This window comes from Primulina tabacum, chromosome 8 (genome assembly GCF_025594145.1).
Source record: "Primulina tabacum isolate GXHZ01 chromosome 8, ASM2559414v2, whole genome shotgun sequence".
Lineage (NCBI taxonomy): Eukaryota > Viridiplantae > Streptophyta > Magnoliopsida > Lamiales > Gesneriaceae > Primulina > Primulina tabacum.
The window spans coordinates 3,576,695-3,594,871 of NC_134557.1; the positions used below are offsets into that span (position 1 = coordinate 3,576,695).

Sequence of the window (18,177 nt, forward strand, 5' to 3'; positions counted from 1 at the left end):
AATCTAATAATTTTTTTATGTTTGATTTAGTTTCTAAATTTATCGAATAAAATATGAATGTAGAATTGTTCCTATTTTATTCTCAAAATAGGAAAATATCAACTTAGAAAATCATTTGTAAAACCATATGTTTAATAATTCAAAATGTAACAACACGGAATCTAAGGGTGCGGTGCGTTTGGGACTTTGGATTTGGGGTTTTGATTTAAAATCCAAGGATCGGATTCATTTGGATTCAACGATTTGAATTTGAGAAAAAAAGTGATTATTGAATTAGTTAATTAACAAATGAAAATATAAACGGGATGTATTTTAGATATATTATTTAACGTAAAAAGTAATAATTTTTTATGGATGACTCAAAAAAGATATCCATCTCACAAAATACGACCCGTGAGACCGTCTCATACAAGTTTTTGTCTTAGAGATATGTCTTTCAAGAACACCAAAAGAAAAGATAAATTTTTTATTATTTGAAATCCTTATATCCAAATTAATTCATCCAATGCTAGTTTTCCATCAAAATCTCCCCTGCTAATTTGCTTACTTATTTAGCTTAATTAATCGATTGTTTCATAATTGAAATTACGTGATTGAAGAGTGGACTTTGGAAAAAAACAAATTTACGGAACATGAAAATGCACCGAAAATTTGACAAATTCCAAATTAATTATTAACTCTTGAAATGCACATAATTTAAATTTTACATTTAGGAAAGATTGTGTGAAATAAAAGATTAGTATCTCTCGTTGTACATTACCTGCCCACTCCTGAAAATAAATAATTTTTATTTGTTTTTTTTATAAGAAAAATCATTATTTTCAATAAACCCTACATGTAGTGACGAGGATCTCTGCCAAAAAAAGAACAGGAGGTGTTCGTAGGGGTTCCGACTACCGTTGGAAATCTCCGATTCGCCGGTAATCTTTCCATCATAATGCTTATATTCTTCTTTGATTCTCGTTTTTATGTAGTTTTTTCCTGTGATAACTTATCATTTCTGCTTGAAATCGCCCTGTGTGTTTTCAGAATGATTCGCAAGAAATGCTGCTGAATTTTTCTCGATACTGAATAGATTCCATCGTCACCCCTTATTTATTCCTTTTGTTTATCATGAATTCTATTATATACTCAAATCTATGTTTTCTTATGTTTGAAGATAAGCTTCATTTTCCCTTTTTATTCGCTAGCTCGTAGGTAGGCGGGCAGGACAGGCAGGCATTTTGCATAACTCGAGTTTTGACCTATTTTACACCCCTCGGCTCAATTAGGTTACGCATTTTTGTGTGGTCGTGATATGAATGTTGAATTTTAATGAATTTATTGAACTTGCTTGTATTTCGTGGATTAGATTTGAAGGTCTCGTCTTATTTTCTTAGAAAGGTAGAAAAAGAGGTGTTTCGGATAGCTACCAGGTTGTTAAACGGGAAAGACTATGAGCTCAACCTTGATCAGGAAATGGAAGCCCGGGAGTTCATCACTGGACTCTTTTAGCTACCAATTCTTGCAGAGATGTTCCGTCAGTGGAACGGCAAAGGGGAAAGGTAAGGTCAAAACTGGGCAGCCATTGAAAAGATCGAAAGTTACTATAAAAAAGGGGGCAGCTGCAGATTCCTCTGAAAAAGAAGGACCCAGAAAGAGGGGTGAAATGGAAGAAATGGTTGAGCAATGCTTGACCGCCACTCCACCACTCAGATTCATGAAACCTAAAGAAAAAGCTAGGGAAGCTGAACGAGAGAAAATGGGGCTAGTGAGCAAGGGTAACGAGCAGGCAAAAAACAAGCTAAAAAAACTGGGAAAGGATTTCGAGTCGCCCTTCATCATGGGAACTCCCGGACTGGATTTGATCAGTTTAGGTTTAGTTGATGCTGATAAAATTCCGAAGTATGAGCTTACTGTTGAGGATGGGCGAGGGCTTGCCAAGGAGTATAGTCGGGTTTTGATGAGGATGCATAGGGCGAGGCAGGCTGCAGAGTCGACACTGCTGCGGTTAAAAAAAGAAGCAATCGAGGCCCTACCTGAACACTTGAAGGGTGCTGCTTTGGTTCCAGATTTGACGCCTTTTCCCATTAACCGGTTTATGGCGACACTGACACCACCAATTGAAGGCTACATTGAGAAGATCAATGAGGCAGCAAAGAAGAGCTCTGGCAAAGAGAAGCTCAGATAACTCTGAGGTTTGGAGTTTTTTTTTTTAATTCGTTTAGGTGTTACATATTTTTATAGTGTATTTTGTTAGTGTAGCTAGAAATAAAATTCATTCTGTACTGCCCTATACTCCTATTTCTGCAGAGCAGGCACTCAAAGAGAGAAATGAATCATGGGTTTACCATATTACTTTAATTACAGTAAAATTCAGAACAGCCAAAATGTTGGTACCTTGATCTCAACAACCAATCTCGATTATCTTGTCTTGTAGTCGGACCACAAAAGTTTGATAGAAACACGAGTCATCTAAGATTTTTCCCTTGCATCTTACCTTGATAGTTTGATGTTTCCGACTCTCTTTTCTGTATCAGTGATAACTTTGTCACAGCCCCGATCTATAGCGTGTCATAACATTTGGTTGAGTGTTGATAAAACTGATGAGAAATACAGAATTGAGGATATTCAATAGTTATTATATGTAACGTAGAAATACTTCTTTTCCCCCCTTTAATTCATAATGCTTACTTAGTATTGGCAATGCTGACGAATTTCTCACTTTGGCAGAGCAACAGTTGGGTGCCGAAGAATTTCCGTCGGACAGAGTCCCCAGTTGAATAATATTTTGTTACTTTCATAAACCGATGATTATTTCTCTTACATTTGGGTTAGGTTTTGAAGAAGTGTTGTAAGGATGATTCTGGATATATTGGTCCTGACAAGTTTGTGCAATATTGATATCCCCATCAATCACTTAATTATGCATTTTCCTGGAAACTTGATGATGTGTATTCAGTTTTTGTTGTGCAGTCTGATTTTCAATATAGTGGGAAGGCAACCTTGTCACACGGTCATTTCTTTGAAACAAGTTTTAGGAAGACCTGATCGACAAATCTTTCTCAGCATTAATATTCAAGAAACAATTGGAACTTGTAGCTTGCGAACCTTCTGTGCATGAGTTAGCAAAATCAAATCATATATATTCAAGAAGTTTGCGGACCTGTAACTCGCCAGTAAAAAAGAAATCAAAATAACTGAAAAACTGATGCACGACATAAAAGGAAGCTACATATTATTGGATCGTCATTAACGTTTCGTACATGAAAATAGAAACCCAACAAACGAAATTCTAATAGTACACATGCATAAATCCATCAATTTGTATATCGAAAGACGTTAGAAGCGGCTACGTCCAATAGAAAACACACTAGAGCTTGTCAATATCCTCATCCTCGAATTCAATGTAATCATCACCAGGACCATCTTCTTCTTCGTCAAGTCCACCAGCAATACCCTCGTTAAGTCTCGTGTTCTCCGGCAGCTCACCATAAGCCTTCAATAATCTCGCTTCATCTGGCATGTACTTCAGGATCACGTCGGCCTTATCATCCTGATAGCAACCAAGGACGGACAAGATTAGAACAGCAATCACATACCCGATATATTTGATCAACGAGCAAAATACGAAAACTCTGACGCTTGAAATATTTTGCTTTATCTCCTCTTTATATGGAAACAATGAAGAGTAATTTCATAACCGGATTGATTCCAGTTTAAAGCTCAAATTTAACCCAATGGAAACATATTTTACTTTGTTCTTGCATTTAAAACGGAATGAAGCCGACTATTCTCGTCAGCCTGAAATCCAAACATGACAGAGACACTGCTTGAAAAATTGTACATTTTCCTGGCCAAACACTTATCGTGTACACCAAGACTAAAGCAAGTAATAGGGAATGCGAAGAATTTCAAGAAGTTAAACCAAAACCACAGCAAAACACATCAACAAAATGAAATTGAAACAAACTGAACCAAATTCGACTGGATAAATACACACAGATACGATTTTAAAATGGCATTCTTTGATCCGTTCAGGTTCAATTACAAAACAAACACACTAGGGTCTTGGGATAGATTCCAGGGATCAAACATTGCGACAAGGGAAAAAACCCTAATCTACAAATACGTACGAACTTCTCAAACAACCTCACGAAATCGGCACGTCAAAAACAGGCATTAAAACTCCCCCCCACGAACAGAAACCACCAAACATCTCAAAAATCACAAGAAAAAACTCACTTCATAAAGTTTAAAGAGAACAAGAAAATCATACCTGGTAATCGCGAAGTCCGACGAGGATAATGTCGCCGGCGGCGATCCAGACCTTCTTGTGCATCTTCCCTCGGATATGGCAGAGGCGCTTCGCGCCGTCGATGCACGTAGCTTCGCATCGGCCGTTGCCGAGCATCCGCTGCACCTGCGCATATTCTTGCCCATCCTCCTTGAACACCAGCTCTCGCTTCTCATCATCAGCTTCGTTCTTCCCTCTCTTGCGATTTTTACCTCCCTTACCCTTGTTCTTCGGCATCGCGGCACACAGAGATGTCTCTCTCCTTCTGGAATTCTAGCGTGGCGTTTTGGTTACGGCACTTGCTGGAGTCGGGCTGGGGTTTGGATCTTTATGGGAACATTTGTGGGCCCAACCATGACATATGCTTTGAGTTTAGCCATCCACGTCTAAATGAGTCGATAACAATTTGGTTCACTTCAAGAAAAGATATTAATTGACAATTTTTTTTAAAAAAAATTCCCTTTTGTAAAAAGAAAGAAGTATTTGAAGTAAAAATCCGTAAGATATGAATTCGTTTCAACAGTCATACATTATGAGAATCCATGATTGAAATTGATTTCATCCAAAAATATTGAATTTAGTGCAAAAGTGAGCGGTCATCGTCCCAAACTTGGTATATTTGAATTTTAATAAATGTTTATCATTTTATGACATATTGCATCCTTATACGCCTAAATTGTCCATTAAGAGGTCTCCGAGAGGGTAATATTCTTCACAATTCAAGTACTAATATCCATCCTAGACATTTTGTTGTACTAGAAGAAAATCTCGCAGTTCTATTAAATTCATCACCATGGACAAAAAAGTTTCTTGGCAAAAGGAAAGCCTTTTCTCTTTTACAAAAGAACGGGGAACCTTCATTTCATTTATAATTCTCCTCCTGTCCACCACCTAAGCTTCGGACACTTCTACCAGGCACATTCTATTCACAGCTTTGCTCGACTTGGGACAAATCTTTGGAAGCTCTGGCACTGGATCGTTGGCGTTCTAGCCTTGCTTCCAGCAACTTCGCTTTCAGTGTATCGGGTTTTAATGTTCGATGAGATGATGTAGACGATTCAGAAACGTTGGGATCTGCTGTTGTTGTCTCTGACATCCACTTTTTTACAGGACTGCAAGGATCAGTAAATGTAGATAGATCAAATACATGATCCATGTGATTATCCTCGTATTGAATTTTCTTGATTTCTGATGCCCAAGAATGGTTTCTGGATGCGGAAGCTCTTTCCATAACTGCAGTTCTTTGTATTCTTGCATTGGTTGTTTCATCTGTGTTTCCTGGGCTTGCTTTAGATAAGTCCTTGTAGTTGTTTCCGAGTTGGTGCATCCTCTCTTTGACAAACTCTGGTGACTGAGTTTGCCTTCTAGGCCGATTGAAACCACCCTTGACAGCTTTTCCTGATAGGATTATTTTCTTTGTCATTTTTAATCTATCCGTTTCTTTGCGATGGTCATCTGAAGTGATTTCCACCTCTTGCCGGCAGTTAAAACCATTTTCGTTCTTCGAACTTGCCACTCTGTTAAACCGCGAAAAATGGACACCAACAAAATCAGAATCATCTTCTTCATTTTCGTTCCAAGGAGCACTCGAGGGGTCATTCAAGTGAATCGATTCCAAAGAATGCCTGAATATGTTACTTTTGCTAGCCCTTTTGGAGGAGTATACATGATCATATTTCTTAGCACAACTAGGTCGTTTTGCTTCGAGAAAGAATTCAATTTCAGAATTTAACCTGTCCAAAACCGATGTCTTTTGTACATTACTGTCATCTGCTAGCTTCATCTGCATTCGCTCGTCTAGCCAGGCTTCTGAAACATGAAGGATCAATCCACTATCTCCATTCCTACCAATCTGATCCACTCTAGGTTGTTGCTTCAAGAGCCTTACCTGTTGTTCATATTCTCTTATGCCCCTTGCAAACTCATCACAGAGATCTTCAAGCATGGTCCGCCTTTTCCTCTCTAATTCAAGTTCTTTCAAAGCATCACGTAATAAAACTTTTGTTGCTGAAAGTTCTCGAACCCTCTTATAACAAAGGTTTTCTGAGTACTTTCTAAGTTTCCGTTCATCTTCTAACTTAACCTCCACAGAATTAACAAGAACTTTGACCCGATCTTGCTCCTTACTCTTCCTCGAAACTTTATTCCCAGCCACTCTATTTGATGTGTTATCCAACTCTTGTTTATCCCTTCTTTTTCCTTGCAGTGGTTCTTTGATTTGTGCCCGGGATTCGTTTAATTCTTGTTTCAGCATGTTTACTAAAGACATATCCAAGGCATGCCTTTCTTCAAGGCTCCAAATTCTGTTGAGTACTTTCAGCAAATCTGTGGAGGTCTTCAGCGTATAACTTGATTCTCCCATTTCACTGTTCGAGTTTAGAGAACAGTTTGAAGTGATAGCAGCTCGACTGGGAACCCTCTGATGCAAGCAAAGATTACACACTCATAAGAATTTTTTATATAGATATCTTTTCATTCAAATATTGAAATTAAAATGATAGGTAAGTGCCACGAGCAAAAAAAAACCTTCCCCAGTTGTAATTTAAAATAAAAAAAGATAGGTAAGCAAAGAAGTAACTAAATATTAGAACATCATGAAAATACAATAGCCCTGGGTTGAAGAAAACCAAAATATACCTCCAATGAGCTGTGGTAAGTAGATGGAGACAGAGACTGTTGAGCTTGCTCAACCCTTTTGACCCTTTTTTTGCGTTCCGCCGGTAAGAATGCAGCTTGATTTCTCAAACTACCGCCACTGCTTTGCTGTCATATCCGCGAGTAAGAAAATTAGCATGGTATCCAGCAAGAATACAGGAGACAACCAAGGCAAAAGAGGACATGGCACTCCGAACAGGGCAGAAAACCGGGTATTTTAGCGTTAAGAAAAATCGACACAACAGCCCGTTCTTTGTTCAGATTTGAACTGAACAAGAAACTTCACAAATACAAGCTCAAAAAAGAATAGGAAAAGGAAAAAAGAAACTTAAAAAGAGTATAAAACAACACAGAGCGAGACGAATGTAAAATTCTGACCAACACTCTTCTTAAATTGGCAACCATCCAGCTGCCACTAACTAGTTACGAATTTAATGGTTTACTCCTACATACGGAACCAGCTGAAGCTGATTCTCCACTGCAAAACTCAACAAAGAACGCGGCCAATCAGATAATTAACCTCACGTTAGGCTCTAAAGCCGAAGTGTAAGAATCGCAAATGGCATTTGAAATCTGGATCTCCACTCCATTGACAGCAAGTTTTCAAGAAACATTATATATCAAGCACTAAAATATATTAGAGAGTTTCAGTTTTTTACCTGCCCCACAAAAGCTTCGGACGGTGCTTCACCCCTTTGTCTAAAAACTCCACAAGCCTCCTCTCCAAATTGATTCAACCTGGGGCCATATCTGCTCATATTAGCCACCCTGAGTTTGGGTTGAGACTGCACCTCCCACAGATGGGCACCCAACTTTCTGGCGGAAAGATTTGGCTTTCTGTTAGTTGGGAAGTTGGAATCTTGAATGAACAAGCCGTCAGGTTTAATTAACCCAAAATTCCAGGAAGGCGTAGGGGTACAACTTCCCTCCCTTTTACTCACCAAAATCCCGCGTTTCCACCTCCTCCCCATGAAAAATTCTCCCCCTTCTCTATTCATCTTCCCTCCTGCATGCATTAAATTATTGACACAGTTTCTATACAAGAAACACACCGACAGCAAATTGATAGGGACTCTTCGTTTCCATGATTTCTGACACAAAATAAATCTCTTTCTCGACACGGGTTTTTGTTTTCTTGAATAATTTTAGCTTCGACAGCACCCTTATTTGCTCTCTTTCCTCGGCCTTCACATTCTTGTGTTTCGCTTTACAATTTAAACCCCCATTTGTCTCTGTGCTTTTCTCTAAAATTAAATTAAATTTCTTGAACGCATTCATTGCATGCTAATGTGCTCAGAAGTCATGCCTGCCGAGGGCCAAAAAAGTGAAAATTAGGGTAGAATCCTATGTGGTAAGATTACAAGGTAATTGTATAATGTCACTAGCTTTGCGGCCGGGGAAGTATGGGTGAAACATGCCACGTGGCAGCTGCAACGGATATCTGTTCTATGACATCGGATTTGTCGTTGAATTTCATAGGCCCCACGTGAAACCATGTAGAATTTCCCCGGCCGAATCTAATCTCCTGACAGCCAAACGTGTAGAATTTTAAAAGTGAGACATCATGCGCAGGCACCAAAGCATAATACTGTACGGGAGTGCTTGGTTTGATGGATAAAGTGCAATGGATAAGATGTACTTTATCCGTGTGATTATTTAATCAAGTCAATAGCTCTTATGAATGATTAGGTTATATTAGGTGGGTTAAAATAATACCTCATCACTCCCAGGATTATTTATCCAACTCTTAATCTTTCATATTTTCCAATTTTACCCTTCTCCTATATCCAAGCTCACCACCACTTCCCGCCACGACCGTCGCCACCGACCACCGACCACCGACCGTCGCCGCCGCCAGCGTCAGACCGCCGCCGCAGCTGCCGGCCGTCCGGCGGGCGACGGCGACCACCGACCGCCGACCGCCGTCGCCGGCCCGCCGCCGGAGTGAAAGAAGAAAAAAAAAGAAGAAAGGGCAATTTTATCCTTTCATCAAAAAATTCAGAATTATCCTACACTTAAAAATCATACCAAACATAACACCATATACTACATTCCTACAACAATCATTTTCTTTATCATTTACTTACTAATCATTACTTTATTTTATCCTCCAAACCAAACGCAGTCTACATGTCAAATTTAAGCCTGTATTCAGAGTTGAAGTTACTGAGATTCAACCAAAATCAAATTTATACTTTCCAGCAAGACATTGTAACTTTGAAAATTTTATATAAAAATTAATTTTTTACACCCAAAATCAAAATTATTTTTGTGGACTTTTTGTGTTTTTGCATAAACAATTTTAAGTTCAGATCTTGCCCAATCCTATTTTCATATTATCGAAATCTAGTAGAGCGTGATTCATCTGTGGATTCGAAATAAACTGGATCCTTAATCCAAGCGCCACCTGGCACCCGATGTCGGAATATAAAAATGTGATCCGTATGTAGATGACGTAAGAATGTGAGGCACATTATTTATGTTTCCTGTTCACCCACCAAACTCTACGGCTCCCAGTACTTACTACTAAGTATAAGCTTTTTAACTATAACAAATATAACAAAGAATAAATTTCAACTAATTGTCTTGATTACCATCTCACATGTTTTTATCCTTGACATGACATGAACCAATTCATAATTATCATACAAAATAATACTTTCGATCCATATCACAAAATAGACTAACTTTTTTAATTATCTTTACATCTTGAATGGAGTATATATTATAAAAATTATATAAAACAAAAATATATATATAGAGAGAGAGTGAGGATGTATTTGTAAAATCTGACATCGAATCACATTAACTATAAGCTATATTGAAACTTATATATAAGCTATATTGAAACTGATGTTGCGAGACCGAGGGCTTTGCCCAATGGTCTCGCCGGAATTTTCGAGTCTTTCACGCCCTTTAGATTAGGATATCAAAAAAAAAGAAACTGATGTTGCAGAAAATGATATTTAATGCCAATTAATTCGTATAAATGATGACATTTAATATTCTCCCAACCAGAATCACTCATTTTGACCAAACACCCTTAAAATAGGTTGATTTCATCTTACATGTAGGGGCACTATCCACATGATAGAATCAAGGGCTCAAATTTAGCCACACATACATGGGTCCACTAATTTTTTTAAAATCACATATGTGTGTGAATCTTGTCCATCCAAACCATGTGGAGGCATTGCCCCCTTAGGTAGCATAGACTTAACCCTGAAAATATCGGCATGAAAAACAAGAATAAAAACATTACTGGACGTGCGTAACTTGTATCTTGTATGACACTAGAATTCCAAGTTTGAGACAAGGTATTAGGTTTAAAACCAAATGGTAAGGATATCAAATCCAACTCAAAAAAAAAAAAAAAAAACATTAGTGGACACTGGGATAGTTGTAGACAGTAGATGATACGCCTTTTCTCTGGGAATAGATATATTTTTGTGAGTAAAATATTTATCAAAATTGATTCAATAGCAATAATGTAAAATTTTCGAAAATCAACCAATGATTGTAGCGCAGGATCACCAGAATATGCATGCATTTTGCGGGGATACAAAAGCTTGAAGGGAGTCTCTATCAGAGTGAGCCTACCAAAAAAGACCGATAACTTCGGGGACCAGCCCAATCATATATCTTAATTGAAAGTGGTCCAAATAAGACAAACAAACTTCACATTCCGAGTCTCGTAACCAATCCCACTCAAATTTTTAACTTCTTGAATTGTGGACAACCATATACTAACATAGTATATAATGAAAAGTTGCAGATAGAAATGGTCCCAAGAGACACATGCCATATTCAAGAGAATCACATGTGCGATGGCACAATAAATAGACACATAAAACACACGGAACTCTGGTCCAAGTTTAAGTGGCTTCGTAGCTGGAGATGAACAAGACAGTAAACAGCGACCCAGAAGATCTGATGACTAGTGGTACCAAGAAAATTTAATGAAAGGCAATGGGAGTTTATGAAGCATCGAATTGGGGTAAAAAATATATCAAGTTAAATATTTGTAATGTTTAATACGAATATATTTGAACCGAACGAATAGTTTAAGCTGAGCACAAAATAATTTGTTTTTCGAGTTTCAGTCGAGTTCAAGTACGAATGTATGGTCAATATTTAACCATAGTTGAAGATTGTGTAACATTTAAATTATGACTTGACATGGCAAATGAGAAAGAGCAAAGAAATTTCATTTCACAAGTTCCATCCAGCCAAATAATGTTCTGAATGTAAAGAATTAAGGATATTTCTTTCATATGGTTATCTGAACGTCATCAGCTATAGCATCGTTCCATAGGACTTGCCAAGACTTAAAATCATCAACCGGAAAAACATGGAGTCAAAATCATTAACATTATCATATATTTATATAAGAAAATAAAAGGTCAACGGGCAGCGGGTGATACCAGGTTGATTTCAACTCGAATCAGAACTAGGGAGCGATTTCCAGTCTCGGTTCGAAACAAAAACCTGTAAAGAGCTGAAGAGGAAATCTCTTTGCAACAGGGCATTTCTGCGACCACTTCCATTGCTTCTGGTTAATGTTGAAAACAAGAAGAGCAGGTGCTCCATAGCTCTGGATGTATATAAGGTCATCTGTCCCACTGCTAGCAAAAACATCATCAAACTCTCCGAAACCTTGAAAATACTTATGGGGCATTCGGGCCACTTCTTGCCACTGTGTCCCGTTTAGAACCCAAATCCCAATTCCCTTAATGATGTCGGGTCGATCCTGTCTCCCAATGCCACCGACCATTAACAACTTTTCCTTCAAGTTCATCAGACGGCCACATGTCAGAGAACATGGAACTGGGATGAAACTCCTCATTAGTAAAACGTGAGGGGATCGGTTTCTCAGGTTGTACATGATAAGCCCGTGACGATTCTCAGGAGCACCACCTCCAGTCGAGTAAATCAAGAAGTACAAAACCCCATCACAAATCACACTCTCATCGCCAGCTCTCCATCCTGTTAAAATCTCTGTTAGAGTTGTCACCCATGTCATCGTTGCTGAATCATACAAATGGATAGAGAGATCCCACTGAAAGAAGTTTGCAGGAACTTGCTTGGATTTAACAATAGAAACCATGTAATTTTGAGACACTTGGTTGAGCGAAACTGCCAATGCACTGTAATCCGAAAATTTCGGACCAGGAGGCTCATTGAGCCCTTTGCAACGTTTTGTTATCGGGTTACATACATATAACTCGCTTCTACTATCATTATCCATAAAACAAACTAACCCACATGATGAAGCAATGAACCAACTCGATGTCTCAATGCAGGGGAGATCAATACCATGCCATTTCCTAAGTATGGGATCATATGCATATCCAACAGGTTCATCCGAGCTAGTGAACATAAAATACCAAGGTTTCTGAGCCAAAACATGAGAACCATTCCACAGAAACCTTTTCGATGTTACTATCTCATGCCATCTTTTACAAACACAACCTGCCCTAAAAATGCTAGCGATTGGAAGATAAGCCAATATTCGTTCTAAGAGATCATCAGGTAAAATTAAATCAACAGAAACAGCGGTAACTTCTTTGTCATTTTCGTCATTAAGCTCTAAGAATGAATCAAACTCCGCCGTGTCACTGGAAAAGTTATCAACACAATGACTGACCCATGAAGTTTCACCTTCCATGACCAAGAATCTGCGACATTGAAACAAGAATCTCCAGTATAATTAAACTGAAAGAATTCATATTTTAAAAAGCTTGTTGAAGGACTCTGACATCTAAAATTGTGTCATATAAGATGTCAAATAAAATGGACACTAAGTAGTAAATACAGCCTGGGAAGAAACCTATTAAAAGAAATGATTCAGGGACAGATTCCACACATAACAAGAAATTATAAAAACAGATTCATATGGATAAAGATTTCCATAACATGTGAAATCCCAACCTATCTAAAACTATCAAGGAATTAAATACACTAAAAAAATTTAAGAAACTGAATCCTGCTTATGTAAGTTACGGTCACCCGGAAATGGGAACAGGAAATTCGAATAGCTCAAGCAAAAATGAGGTGAGCACTTTTTCTAAGCATGATTTGCGTGAAATATGCAAATCCCAAATAGCTCAGTTTGTGGCAACTCAAACACAAATTAAAGTAATTAACCAAAACACAAGAATACCTTGACATACATAAATTGAAGCACAATAATCAAAATTTGAACGTAAGATAGCAGAACAAGGCAGTGGTGTTTTTATAAGTGATACCCCAGGATGAACCCATCAAGATCCGGCCCAAACTCCCGGCCCATCTCTAAGGCCCACAGGTGAATGGCCCATGACAAGCCCAGGTATTCTCCTATAAATACCAGGTTTGAGCATATGATTATGCATTCACTATATTGTTTTCGGCAGCACCCTTAGCTGCTCCTCCCATATATCCTCAGTCTCTGACTTGAGCGTCGGAGGGGCTACGCCAGGACACCCTCCTGGCTCCATCTTAACGATCTTATTTGTGATTTCACGCTCAGAATAATTTCAAAACCTGCGTCTGGACTAGTGACACTTGCTGGAATCGGATCCTAAATTTTCCGTGAGCATCAATAAGTATACAAGAGATACTCTGAGATTTAGAATAAGAAACCAAATGTTCAAGCAATGCCTTGTGGTTGAATAAAAAGCTTGCCTACAAGCCCAAATCACAATTTACAGGCGACCACTTGTTTCTTTCCACAAAAGGAAAAAAACATTCAGGGAGGGTTACACACAATGGAGCTATCAAACAACCCTTTTCGCCATATATATCAGCACCAATGAGATTGCATTATTTTACTTTCAGAAGACAACCGTTTCATCAATTTTATTAGGCATTTAATAAAGAGAAACTACTTTTCAGATTTTTTGTACATCAAGATGGAAAAAAGGTCATATAATCTCTTGAGGGGGCAAACCAGATTTAACAATAGTTTAGTGAAAGAGAAATTACACCAAGAAACACCGTCAAACGAAACATCAGGATACCAAACAAACAAACGGCAAAAAATTGTACGCTCCCGCACGAACAGATCTCACGAACACCTTAACAAACCTACTCCAAAGAAAAAAATAGAGTATTTTTCACACGTAACAAATCAAGATAGTACCTTTGCTGCAAAATCCGTCCTCGTAACAAAAGGGTCCTCTCAGATTGCTCAGGAAGTCCTCGAGATTTCCCAGATTAAAGGTCAAAACCCATAAGTAAACACAAAAACCAGTATTTTTTTTCCCGAGCAAAGAAGCTCAATAAATACTGAAAGATCAAAAGGGAAGGGGGAAAATCCAAAAATCTTGAATAGAAAATGAGACGGCTTAACCAGGTAAGATGCTTTATACGTTAAATATCACTGGAATTCTACAAATGTCATATAGGGATAGAGATGGGGGGTCTGTTTATCTTGGTTTTTTTCCTTTAACGTTCAACTGATGCCTAAACGACAGAAAGTGATAAAATGAAAGAGAAGGTCCGTCTTTAAATAGGGCTTCTGCTTTTGTTGATGTAGACAAATGCGAGTGAACTTCACACAGACGGACCTCAGCTGCTTTTCATTTTTTTTTTCATGGGTGGAATGTCAAAAACAAAACATTTTACATTATTATTTTACTCGATTTCTAGAAAAATGGGATGAAATGAAATACAAAAATAATTAAAAAAATAATCAAAATGCAAATAATGAATGCTGTCTAACTCATCAACACAACGCAACACACCACAACACAATACTGATGCCTATTCCCTGTTTCTTCTTTTTCTTCTTTCTTTTCCTTTTTACTTTGTTTGCTCATTTATTTTCTAGACGAAGCTAGCTGGGATGAAATAGATTTTAAAAATATATTATATATAATAAAGATAAACTGCATGAAATTTCATTTTGGCAACGTGGACAATGTTGCGCTGGATCTTTTTTGGTTTAGCGAACTGGAGTCCATTATTTGTTAGTTAATTAATGCCATTTCGTCCAATAGACACGCTTTACCTAACCTCTGTCCACCTCAAGTTTACTTTCGATGCAATAATTGAATATCTAGTCTAGTGTAGGACAACAACATCGTATGTATTGTATAATCAAATTTTAACATTAATCTAATATATATATTTTTTGATCATTTTAATTTTTTTTTTATAAAAAATATTAAATATCGACATAATATCAATACAACATAAATATAACATCGAAAAGCTAAAATTTGAGAACATGAGAAACGAATATCTCAAATAAATAAATATATAAAATAAAATAAAACAATACAAATTTTTGTTATAAGAAAATATGGAAACGCAAAGCTCGTCTCGATATTTGATTATTTTGAACATTTTATTTTTATAATCGTTGTGGGAAAAGGGGAGCTATGGCATGCTCGATTAAACATAACTACGAAATGACATCCAAATTTTAAAAACCAAGAAAAATAATTTGCCAAAAATATGAAAACAAAATTAGTACTCGATTTGAAATTAATGAGAATAAATACTCTGTTACCCTATAAAATAAACCTGCTGCTGAAGCAACTCTATTGCATTAACTATAAAATAAACCTGCTGCTGAAGCAACTCTATTGCATTAAAGCACGATCTCCATCAAACTCTTCGGCTACATCCACTGAGATTCATCTGCTTGCTGGTTACGTATAACTAGATTATTATAAAATATATTTTCTAATGTTAAAATTGTTATTTTTATAATATAATAAATCAGTTACTATGTATGATAATTTTGACTTTGCATGACATAAAATTTGCATGTTAAATTTTTAATCAATAAAATAAAACGTGACTAACTAATTAAGTAGGTAGGTGAAATTATTTGTGTTTTTAGTCTACTTTGCTAGCCTGTCTCCAGCTCCTTAAATACTCCACTAGTCTATATAATATCATTCTTTAAATTAATCTATAAACATTTCCATTCTAAGCAATTTTGTTCACCACAAAATTAGATCACATCGATATATATATATTATTTTAATCAAAATTTTAATTTGTTTGTTTGTTCAAAAACAGCAATTTAATTGTCAGCATCGCAACATTTCGATGGCTGCCGTCATCTACGTACGTCGATAGATTTGGACGGATTAGATAAAAATCTAGATGATCGTTATCAGATTTCGGAGTGGCATTAATTTTTAAAGTATGAATCTTTATCTGTGAGACGAGTCAACCCTATAAAAAATAGTACTCTTAACATAAAAAATAATATTTTTTCATAGATGATCCAAATAAGATATCTGTCTCACAAAATACGATCCGTGATATTGTCTCAAACGAATTTTGTCTAATTTTTAAGTTAATTTGATATATAGTCGTTTACTATTTTAATATTATTAACTTTAGGGATCATTAGGCGGTCCCCGTGAAAAATATCAACTGGGAATAGAAGAAGAAGCTCGAGGAATATGCCTTCCAATCTAAATCTTTTTATTTTCCTTTTAATTTCTTTGAGAATTAATGTTAAGTATTTTCGGAAAAAAAACAAAAACAAAAACAAATACATCCACGTTCAAACTGACAACAAAAAAATATTTAGACTTGCATGAGTGAAAGAAAAAAATAAATAATTATGTTTTCTTTATTTCGTTGTTTTTTCAGGGAATAATATAACATTCGAGTAATCTCAAGAGACAAGATCTATGTGTTTGTTTTTTTTTATTCCATTCATTTTTCCAATTTTTTTCATATACAATCACCAACTTTCCTTATATATATATATATATATATATATATATGTATGTATGTATGTAAGTATATATAGTGGCGTGATATTGGTGATTGTGATTTGCGGGGTCTGCGTGAGATTCATCCACTCAAATATCATTTTTAAAAATTTCCGGAAATAAATATTGGATAAGTTTTAAATTACATCGATACAAGTGGTTTCAAGTTCAAAATGCCCACATATCACTATCAAATTACATTAACAATTAAAAATTTTCAATCTATAATTTTACTCTCGTTTTCTTATTTTAGAAAATTTTGTTGTATCATGATTTATTCAATATATTATTAGGTTCAATCGTTATTTGCCTTTAAAATTTCATTACTTTTTTTTTAAAAAAAAAATTCATCATCTCAAACTCGAGGTCTTGTAATTGTTTTTATTAATTTTCAACCGACTATTAAAAAAAATTCATTATCTAAAACTCGAGGTCTTAGAATTTTTTTAAATAATTTTCAACCGGCTATTATCAAAATAACTAATTTGTTTAATTCAATAAACAAATCTATTAACTGTCGGTGACCTAACAAACAGTTGGATGATAAACAATTAATGATGGTGGAAGACAGAATCATTTGAAGGCTGATTTAATTTGCTTATTCATACTAAAATTTTGGCATAGGAGGAGATGTGTACCACTGTTCACCCAATTCTGTGTCGTCCAACGTCCTATCTTGATTGAGACCGAGCTTTAGTTCTAATGATATCATTTTGTTTCGAGTCCTCCCACGCCCCTAGAATAGGATTTAAAAAAAAAAAGGTTCTACCTTGACATATCACTTTACTCTTTCTTTATACTTTCGTTTTAAAAAATAAATATGTATATATTATAAAATTGATTCTCCAAAAATTGTATATTTGGAGTAATTAATAGATAAGATTGTTTTAGTGTTTTTATTTGAATATTTGCATTCTTGAAAAAGATGGGAGTATCAGTATCACGCATTCAAAAGATTTTCTATATATGACCTGAATATCAATATTAATTAAACAAATTAACTCTTCATTTATTTTCTGGAAATAAATATTTAAAAATTGTTAAAATATAAATGTTACTATCAAAATAATATATTAAATAGCTCTGTGATTATAACTAAGGATGTAATCGAATCGAGCCAAGCCGAACTCTTGAATGTTTGAGCTTGACTTGTTTATTTAACAAATATATTCATGGCTTACGAGCTTATTCAAGCTTTTATCGAACCTAAATGAGCTCAATAAATATGAATTGTATATTTAAATATTCATTAAAAGATAAATATACATTTAGAAAAAAATATAATATTCTTATTAAAATTTGTCAATTTATTATAATAAATAAATTTATTAAATTTTTCTATATACTTCATAATTAATGTATTAAATCAATAAATTAAATATCAAAATTATTATTTTTCATCTAAAATATTAATTATGAATTTACTAACGAACATGTTCACGAGCTAACGAGCCGAATATTGTAGAGCTTGAATTTAGTTCGTTTATCTTAACGAGTCTCATTAAACGAGCTCAAACGAGC

General features: G+C 35.8%; 4 protein-coding genes across 9 annotated transcripts; 1 reads left to right on the top strand and 3 right to left on the bottom strand.

Annotated features, from left to right (window-relative positions):
* Positions 1 to 762: 762 nt before the first annotated feature.
* LOC142553035 (uncharacterized) lies at positions 763 to 2,922 on the top strand. Of its 5 annotated transcripts, none has more exons than XM_075663011.1 (3): positions 763 to 920; positions 1,380 to 2,177; positions 2,713 to 2,922. In XM_075663011.1, the coding sequence occupies exon 2, from the start codon at positions 1,436 to 1,438 to the stop codon at positions 2,168 to 2,170; it is 735 nt and encodes a 244-aa protein (XP_075519126.1). In that variant the 5' UTR covers positions 763 to 920; positions 1,380 to 1,435; the 3' UTR covers positions 2,171 to 2,177; positions 2,713 to 2,922. The 5 variants fall into 5 exon arrangements, with proteins under 5 accessions (XP_075519126.1, XP_075519127.1, XP_075519129.1 ...); XM_075663012.1 differs by having other exon boundaries at positions 773 to 920; positions 1,352 to 2,177; XM_075663014.1 differs by having other exon boundaries at positions 799 to 920; positions 1,384 to 2,177.
* Positions 2,923 to 3,200: 278 nt separating this feature from the next.
* Positions 3,201 to 4,587, bottom strand: LOC142553037 (eukaryotic translation initiation factor 1A). The gene is made up of 2 exons (XM_075663016.1): positions 4,259 to 4,587; positions 3,201 to 3,535 (listed from the first exon to the last, which is right to left on the bottom strand). The coding sequence occupies exons 1-2, from the start codon at positions 4,511 to 4,513 to the stop codon at positions 3,353 to 3,355; spliced, it is 438 nt and encodes a 145-aa protein (XP_075519131.1). The 5' UTR covers positions 4,514 to 4,587; the 3' UTR covers positions 3,201 to 3,352.
* A 485-nt stretch (positions 4,588 to 5,072) lies between these two features.
* LOC142553034 (uncharacterized) lies at positions 5,073 to 8,434 on the bottom strand. Of its 2 annotated transcripts, none has more exons than XM_075663010.1 (3): positions 7,600 to 8,434; positions 6,914 to 7,039; positions 5,073 to 6,695 (listed from the first exon to the last, which is right to left on the bottom strand). In XM_075663010.1, the coding sequence occupies exons 1-3, from the start codon at positions 7,945 to 7,947 to the stop codon at positions 5,199 to 5,201; spliced, it is 1,971 nt and encodes a 656-aa protein (XP_075519125.1). In that variant the 5' UTR covers positions 7,948 to 8,434; the 3' UTR covers positions 5,073 to 5,198. The 2 variants fall into 2 exon arrangements, with proteins under 2 accessions (XP_075519125.1, XP_075519124.1); XM_075663009.1 differs by having other exon boundaries at positions 7,591 to 8,432.
* Positions 8,435 to 11,058: 2,624 nt separating this feature from the next.
* LOC142553038 (F-box/kelch-repeat protein At3g61590-like) lies at positions 11,059 to 14,492 on the bottom strand. The gene is made up of 2 exons (XM_075663017.1): positions 14,055 to 14,492; positions 11,059 to 12,609 (listed from the first exon to the last, which is right to left on the bottom strand). Exon 2 carries the CDS (start codon positions 12,597 to 12,599, stop codon positions 11,382 to 11,384), a length of 1,218 nt encoding a protein of 405 aa, XP_075519132.1. The 5' UTR covers positions 12,600 to 12,609; positions 14,055 to 14,492; the 3' UTR covers positions 11,059 to 11,381.
* Between the last annotated feature and the right edge of the window lie 3,685 nt (positions 14,493 to 18,177).

Excerpts from the sequence above, each read along its gene's own strand:
- LOC142553038 (XM_075663017.1), bottom strand. The coding sequence starts at position 12,599 with ATGGAAGGTGAAACTTCATGGGTCAGTCATTGTGTTGATAACTTTTCC.
- LOC142553034 (XM_075663009.1), bottom strand. The coding sequence starts at position 7,947 with ATGCATGCAGGAGGGAAGATGAATAGAGAAGGGGGAGAATTTTTCATG. Across the intron at positions 7,040-7,590 it reads CCGAAGCTTTTGTGGGGCAG|CAAAGCAGTGGCGGTAGTTT; the intron begins GTAAAAAACTGA and ends CGGATATGACAG. Across the intron at positions 6,696-6,913 it reads CTTACCACAGCTCATTGGAG|AGGGTTCCCAGTCGAGCTGC; the intron begins GTATATTTTGGT and ends TGCTTGCATCAG.
- LOC142553037 (XM_075663016.1), bottom strand. The coding sequence starts at position 4,513 with ATGCCGAAGAACAAGGGTAAGGGAGGTAAAAATCGCAAGAGAGGGAAG. Across the intron at positions 3,536-4,258 it reads TCGGACTTCGCGATTACCAG|GATGATAAGGCCGACGTGAT; the intron begins GTATGATTTTCT and ends GGTTGCTATCAG.
- LOC142553035 (XM_075663011.1), top strand. The coding sequence starts at position 1,436 with ATGAGCTCAACCTTGATCAGGAAATGGAAGCCCGGGAGTTCATCACTG.